Here is a 7,393-nt window from a genome sequence, read left to right on the forward strand (position 1 = left end):
ACCCAGCCAGTTCTTTACCCAGCGAAGAGCACATCCATCCAAGCTACGAGCAGTCAATTTCTCCAGGAGAATGCTGTGGGAAACAGTGTCAAAGGCTTTACTAAAGTGCAGGTAGACAACATCCACAGCCTTTCCCTCATCCACTACGCAGGTCAGCTTGTCATAGAAGATCAGGCCAGTCAAGCAGGACCTGTCTTTCATAAACCCATGCTGACTGGGCCTGATCACCTGGTTGTCCTGTACGTGCTGTGTGATGGCACTCAAGACATGTTCCATCCCCTTCCCCGGCACCGAGGTCAGGCTGACAGGCCTGTAGTTCCCCGGATCCTCCTTCCAGCCCTGCTTGTAGATGGGCATCACATTTGGTAACCTCCAGTCAACTGGGACCTCCCCAGTTAGCCAGGCTGCTGGTAAATGATGGAGAGTGGCTCGGTGAGCACTTCTGCCACCTCCCTTAGCTCTCTTGGGTGAATCCCACCCAGCCCCATAGACTTGTGTGTGTCTAAGTGGTGTAGCAGGCTGCCAAACATTTCCCCTTGGATTATGGGGGCTTCATTCCGCTCCCCATCCCTGTCTTCCAGCCCTTCCAGGCTGAGTACCTGGGTAACAACTGGTCTTACTAATAAAGACTGAAGCAAAGAAGACATTAAGTACCCCAGCCTTTTCCTCAGCCTTTGTCACTGTGTCTCCCCCCACATCCAATAAAGGATGGAGATTCTCCTTAGCCCTCCTTTTGTTGCTAACGTATTTATAGAAACACTTCTTTATTGTCTTTTACAGCAACTGACCTCATCTACTTGGACTTGTGCAAAGCATTTGACGCTGTTCCACACGACACCCTTGTCTCTAAATTGGAGAGACACGGGTTTGATGGATGGACCAGTCGGTGGATAAGGAATTGACTGATGGTCGCACTCGAAGAGTTGCAGTCAACGGCTCAATGTCCAAGTGGAGACCAGTGATGAGTGGCGTTCCTCAGGGGTCGGTACTGGGACCAGCGCAGTTTAACATCTTTGTGGGTGACATGGACAGTGGGATGCAGGGCACCCTCAGCGCCATGCCGTTGGCCCATCCTGTTTGCGGCACTCGTGGTTGCTGGCGTTCCCCAAGGGTTTCTTTTATATGTGTAGGGGGTCTTGCCCGCCGTTGCTCCTGGCCCTACCAGCTGCTGATGTTCCCCTGGTTCAGGAAACCCCCTGTGCACCACGCCGGAGCTGCTCACCTCAGCGAATGACCTACAACACGCCAAGCAATGAAAACATCGCGGTGGTCTCACCAGTGTTGAGGGGGGTCCCCAAAAGGGCTCCCCATTCCACGCAGCAACTTCCAAATTAAGTTCCTTCTTCAGTTACATCTACTGTTCCCAACAAGGGAAGAGGTCACCAAGTTGTGGGCAGAGCATGTTACAACTCTGCCACACTGCAGCGGTCTCCTGCTTCCCGTGGTCGGATGTACCAAGAAGCAGCCATCAACCGTGGATGCCATTAACAGGAACAGGCTTTTGCCACAAAAATTCAAGTCAGGCCTGCGTGCTGATAAAGCCTTGTCAGCTGGAGAGTCGATGCCACCAAAACAGGACAGGAAGGCGACAACATCCCTCCCCGCTAGCCCAAGAGAAGAGCAGATGAAGAGTCATGAAGCCCCCCAACCAAGGGACCACAGGCACTCTGGTTGGTCTACCATCCCTGGAAGCAGCAGGATGCCAAATCCTGATACAGAAACCTCCTGCCGTGGTGGCCATCAGCTTCCTAGAGGCTTCAGCAAACTCTCTGAAAGTGGGTTTGTCACCGGTCCAGTAGCAGCTCTGATGGTTGGTGTCCCTTTCATTTGTGTCCCATGAGTGCTCCCAGCCAGAGCTCTCACGTGTGTCCCCACCACGGTTTTGAGAGTGAGTGAATTTGGTTCTGTTTAACAAAAATAACACTTTCCTCTTATTCCCTGGTGATCTCAGCCAGCAGGAGTGGAGGAAGAAGAGGAGGAAGGGTTGAAGCTGTGCATTATTTGGCACGGCTGCACTGTGGCAGCGGGCACAGGGCTGGACCACTCCAACCAGGGCACCTTCACAAGTCCTCCCACATTGGCATGTGCTGGAGGAGAGCAGCCCCCAGCCCAGCTTCCACAGGAGGTGGGTTTTCACGGCATCACAGGATGGTTGAGGTTGGAAGGAACTTCTGGAGGTCATCCAGTCCATCCCCCTGCTCCAGTAGGGCCACCTACAGCAGGTTGCTCAGGACCGTGCCTAGACAGTTTTTTAGTATCTCCAAGGATGGAGATCACACAACCTCCCTGGGCAACCTGTGCCAGAGCTCCATCACCAGTAAAAAAAGTGTTTCCTGAGGTTCGGATGGAACCTCCTGTGTTTTGGTTAGGTCCATGGCCTCTAGGTGCCATTGAGAAGAGCCTGGCTCCATCCTCTCTGCACCCTCCTTTCAGGTATCTATATACAGCGACGAGATCACCCCCGAGCCCTCTCTTCTCTTGACTGAAGAGTGTGGGGTTGTTCTTCCCCAGAGGCAGGGCCATGCACTTCTTGTTGAAGCAGAGGGGCTCCCAAACCTCAATTTCTGCCCAAGTTTCCTCCTCAGGAGGAGGTTGAAGGTCACACAGCAGTTTCTGGGCTCCTTCCAGCCCTGCTGGTACCAGAGTTGGCCCAGAAATGGAAAGATCAGAATCCCCAGGACTCATCCTGGCTCCTCCTGCCTGGTGGGCTCAAGGACATGATGCCAACCCCACCTTGATGATGAGGGAAGACTTTTCTGAACAAGGGACACCAAAGGCTGCTGCTAGAGCCGTCCCACCCAGTCCCTGTCCCCAGGACCAGCATCTCTCCTGGAGAAGACAAGAGTGGTGACCCAGGTAGGAGGGAGAGCCTGGTGCCAGCTCCCAAAAGGTGGGCACAGCTTGGGCAGCTCTTTCCCACCCACCCCAGTGATTTTTTTGGAGTAAAAAGGAGCAGCACAGGGAGTGCAGAAATCCTCGGTGTTTTATTGGTGACCACTCAAGCCCAGGTGGCCATGCAGGCAGGAGCACTGGTTCCTTGCTGGGGACAGCAGGCATGGCTGTCCCCACACCAGCACAGGGACCGTGTGGGACCCCAGAGCTCACCCACAGGAGAAGAGCCCTGGGGTCTGGGTCTACCCCAGGCTGGTTGGGGCATCGTGTGAGCTGCTGGAGGAGGTTTTATCCCCATCACTCCCTGTTCCTCCCTTGTCTTCTCTAGGTGGTCCAGGGCTGAGGTGGCACGGCCACGTTCTCTGCCTCCCCTGCGGGCGCAGCACTCCCACCTTCCTCTTCCTCCATGAGCAGCTCTGAGAAGCCGGGACTTCGTCGGGGCAGAGACCCAGAGGCTTGGTCCTCCTCTGGGCTGCAGTCCGGGTCTGCAGACAGATGGACAGAGAGAACAGTGAGGAGCTGGCTGAGTTCAGCCTCCCTCCTCTGCTGCAGGAACACGCGTGGCATCCATGGGCCAGGTCCCACAAGCATCAGCTCTGGACCCCAGAAATCTGGATCACAGACAGATCCCAGCCCTGCAGAGCTGGATACGCCTGTTCTAAGACTGCATCAGAGATGGTCTCCTGGGGATGAGGATGGAGAGAACTTTGAGGCACTGAAGCTGGCCCGGAGCAGAAATGCCACAGCGGGGTCATGCCCAGGTGTTTGGTGGCACCGGGGCAGGTTGGAGCAAAGGCAGGGGAAGCTGCCCAGGAGCAGGAGTTGGGGGTGACAAAGCAGAGAGAAGTGGGTTGGTCGGGTGCATGGGGGATGATGCTTCAGGGGTCATCACCTTCCTCATCCTGAGCCTCTGACGCTTTCCTCTCCGGGCCCTGGGACAGCAGGGTCAACCTGTTGAGGGCCAGCAGAGCCTTGCCTGTTTTCTGGAGAGAAGACAAGTAGCACTGAGCCTCACCAGAGCCATTCCCATCGCCACGTCCTCATCACGCCCCCAGGTACCTGCCACTTCCGACGAGTCAGGAACTGCTTGATCCTCTCCTTTGACAGCGCCTTGGTGCTGCTGGGCTGGGGCTGCTGCAGCCAGGGGTGCAGCAGAGCCCCCACGCTGGAAAGTCGGCGGCTGGGGGGCAGATGGGGTGGTCACGCGGGGGGCTTCTCCACTACCAGACCCTCAGCTGTGGGCATGGCCCCATGGAGCATCCCTTCTGCTGACCGCATCCAGTGCTTTCCCCTGCCCATCCCCTTGGCACCCAAAAACCCAGCCCAGATCAGCACCCCACAACCACCCCCAGTTCCTACCGGGGGTCCTTCTGCAGCAGTTGGCTGATGAAGTCCTTGGCGTGCTGGGAGATCTCCGAGAAGGTCTCCTCCGGAAAGTCCCACTGGGCAGCTGTGATGTTGCTCAGCGTCTCCATGTCATTGTCCCCCTGGAAGGGGGACTCCCCGCTCAGCCTGGAGAGGTGACGCAAGGACATCAGTGACAGCTCAGCCCCCTCCAGCCCCTCCTGCTGTCCCCAGGAGGCCACTCACAGGATGTAGCAGATGACACCAACGCTCCACATGTCCGTGGAGAAGCCCACGGGCTCAAAGGCGACCACTTCTGGAGCCATGAACTCAGGGGTGCCGTGCAACACCTTCACAGGGGTGTCTGGAGCTGCAGAGAAGATGCATAGGGCAGATGTCCAGCTGGCATCTCCCCGGCGCAGCCCAGCTGCACACCAAACCCATGCCGGGTGGATGAGCCCCTGCGTCCGGGTGGAGCTGCTGCCCTCCAGGACCCGTCACAGGTCTTGTGCTGTCCTAGAGCATCTCTGGGTGCCAGGCACCCACAGGCACAGGGGTCTTGGGGGTCTCCACCTCAGAGGCAGGGCTAGGGACATGCAGGTTTCCCCAGGGAATCTTATGGTCCCCAGGAAGGGCCTTGATTTGGTGACACAGGCAAGAGGATACCAAGCTCCTTGCTGATGTGCCCAGACAGATCAGGTCCCTGTGATGGTGACAGCCCCTGCCTGAGCCCCCCAGGACCCCCGGTCTTGCTCACCCAGCTTCCGCGCCAAACCAAAGTCAATGATCTTGAGCCAGTGGCTGCTGGGGCTGACGCAGACGATGTTCTCGGGTTTGAGGTCAAGGTGGACGATGGCCTGGCCGTGCATGAACCGCAGCCCCTCCAGGATCTGCCGCACGTACTGAGCACTGCTGGGCTCCGTGTGCTCGAAGTCGTCGTCAACGATGCGCTCAAAGAGCTCCCCGCCTGCCACGCTGGGGGAGGACAACGTGCTGGGGACTTAGCTGGGGTCTACCAGCCCCGAGGAGGAGAAGTCCCACCAGCGAACCCAGACTTAGCCCTCTGGGAGCATCTCACCACCCATATCTCTGGGGTCTGCAGGTTCCCCATCCATCCTATGCCCCATGCCAGCACCCCATGGTGCAGGACCCCTCCCCACATGACATGATGGGGGAGGACAAGGTGCTGGGGACCCTGTTATGGTCTTCCAGCCCAGAGGAGACCAGGGAACTCAGACTCATCCCTCTGGGAGCACCTCACCCCCCGTATCTCCAGAGTCTAGTAGGTTCCCCATCCATCCTACACCCCCTGCCAGCACCCCACGGTGCAGGGACCCCTCCCCACCTTCAGTGCTCTTCCTCACAGGCTCCAGCACTGTCTCCACCACCCCAAAACTTGACTCTGCTCCCCTACTCACTACTCCATCACCATCACCAGCTCAGTGGGGCCCTGGAAGGCGGCGAGGCACTGCACAAGGCGTGGGTGATGCAGAAGGTTCATGAGTTCCACCTCAGCCTGAGCCGCCTGCTTCTCTTTAACTGTCCGCGTCCGGAAGTATTTCCCAGCCCGGATTTTGCCAGTGGCTTTTTCCTGCAGCCGATACACTGTCCCAAATTTTCCCCTGGGACAGAGCGAGGATGAGGGATGGAGGAGTCATCACCACTGCTCTGCATCCCACCCATAGCTGGGCATGGACAGCCGCGGAGCATCCCTGAGCGGCGCAAACATGGGACCCCCACTTACTCTCCCAGTTTCTCCAGTTGTGTGTACACGTCCAAAACCTTCTCCTGGCTGTTGATGACCACATCGCAGTATTCAAAGATCTCCTGGCCTCCTGGGAGGGATGGAACAGTGTAGTCCATGCAGGAAGCCCTCATGCTTTGGGGCTGAGCTGCCTGCATTTCCCCCCTAGGGCTTATTTCTGTGCCCCGGCTCAGCTCCATCCAGGTTTGACCGCCCTCCCCATGGGTGTGGATGGGACCTGAGGGGGGACATGGGGACAGGGGCTGCTGTCACAGGAGCTCCTGGAGCAGCCCAGCACCCTGTAAATCAGGGTTTCGGGCAAAAGGTGCTTTTAAGATCAAAAATCCAAGTAAAATGGGGCCATTAAACAGGATGGGGTGGAGATCGGTGCCGATTTGGGCGGGTCACACCGCTACTGAGGTCCCCGTGCAAAACCTGCGCCTCCCCCGGGACAGATCGAGGGCTGAGCCGTACCTTCTGCCTGGGACATGGTGGTGCCACCAGCTCCTCGCTGGGTGCTGGCGCAGTTAGGACGAGTGCTGGACGCGGCCCTGAGCCGCCCGGCAGCCCCGTGCTGGGGCGGTGGTACCGAGGCAGGCGAGGTCTGTCTGTCAGCTCTGGCTGCTCCCCGGAGCCCTGCACCTTCTTCCTGCCATGCGAGACCACCAGCATCTCTTCACCTCCACCTGCACTCCCCATCCTACCCAACAGCTGACACCTTGATGGGCCCAAGGAGACCCAGCAAAGGACCAAACCCAATTTCAAAGCAAGGTCCCTTCTTAGATGGGGACAATCTCTTTCCAGTAGCGCCGTAGGCTCAAAGATGACATTTTTCTCATGCCTTGTCTTACATCAGCCAGGAAATCCACAGGAAAAGCCACATTTCTAGGGCAAAGGACCTGTTTCCTTATGCACGTCCCCTCCGTGCTCCGACCACACAAAGGCTGGCAGGACAGGGCAATGACACCCAAGGGTGCTAAGCAGCAGTACCCAAACCCTAACCCAAGAGCCACAGCACTGACCTGTCACTGTCCGGTCCTGTCCTCTCCCAGGCCACCAGCAGGTCCCTGATCCTCGCTGGTCACTGCGGAGCCACCAAGGAGCTGGAGGGGGAAGGAAGGGATGAGGCTGGGGGTCAAGGACCACGGGGACCACACATATGGGGATGTCTCGGAGCTCTCTCTGGGCACAACCGGGAGCATCCCTCCCACTCCAGTGCTGGGAACAGCCCTGGCTCTCCCCTCCCTTTCCTTCCCAGTGGAACATTTCCGGATTTGGGGGATAAACAACGACCAGCACCATCACTGAGCCCTCCCCTAAACCATATCCATCACCACAGTCCCTCACCGCCCGTCCCCAAAACCCCATTTAGCACCATGCAGGGTCACGGGTCTGCAACAGCGGGGTGGGGGG

At 57.9% G+C, this 7,393-nt stretch overlaps 1 protein-coding gene across 1 annotated transcript; it reads right to left on the reverse strand.

Moving 5' to 3' along the window:
• Window positions 1-3,216: 3,216 nt before the first annotated feature.
• On the reverse strand, window positions 3,217-6,679 carry MYLK4 (myosin light chain kinase family, member 4). Its single transcript, XM_009696045.1, has 9 exons — window positions 6,397-6,679; window positions 5,981-6,071; window positions 5,655-5,858; window positions 4,994-5,211; window positions 4,483-4,606; window positions 4,252-4,404; window positions 3,952-4,072; window positions 3,785-3,875; window positions 3,217-3,377 (listed from the first exon to the last, which is right to left on the reverse strand). Exons 1-9 carry the CDS (start codon window positions 6,677-6,679, stop codon window positions 3,217-3,219), a joined length of 1,446 nt encoding a protein of 481 aa, XP_009694347.1.
• Window positions 6,680-7,393: the final 714 nt, after the last annotated feature.

The sequence above is a fragment of the Cariama cristata genome, unplaced genomic scaffold, assembly GCF_000690535.1.
Source record: "Cariama cristata isolate BGI_N322 unplaced genomic scaffold, ASM69053v1 scaffold14602, whole genome shotgun sequence".
Taxonomy (NCBI): Eukaryota; Metazoa; Chordata; class Aves; order Cariamiformes; family Cariamidae; genus Cariama; species Cariama cristata.

Excerpts from the sequence above, each read along its gene's own strand:
- MYLK4 (XM_009696045.1), bottom strand. The coding sequence starts at position 6,679 with ATGGGGAGTGCAGGTGGAGGTGAAGAGATGCTGGTGGTCTCGCATGGC. Across the intron at positions 6,072-6,396 it reads GGTTTTGCACGGGGACCTCA|GAGGCCAGGAGATCTTTGAA; the intron begins GTAGCGGTGTGA and ends CATCCCTCCCAG. Across the intron at positions 5,212-5,654 it reads CTGGTGATGGTGATGGAGTA|CGTGGCAGGCGGGGAGCTCT; the intron begins GTGAGTAGGGGA and ends GTCCTCCCCCAG.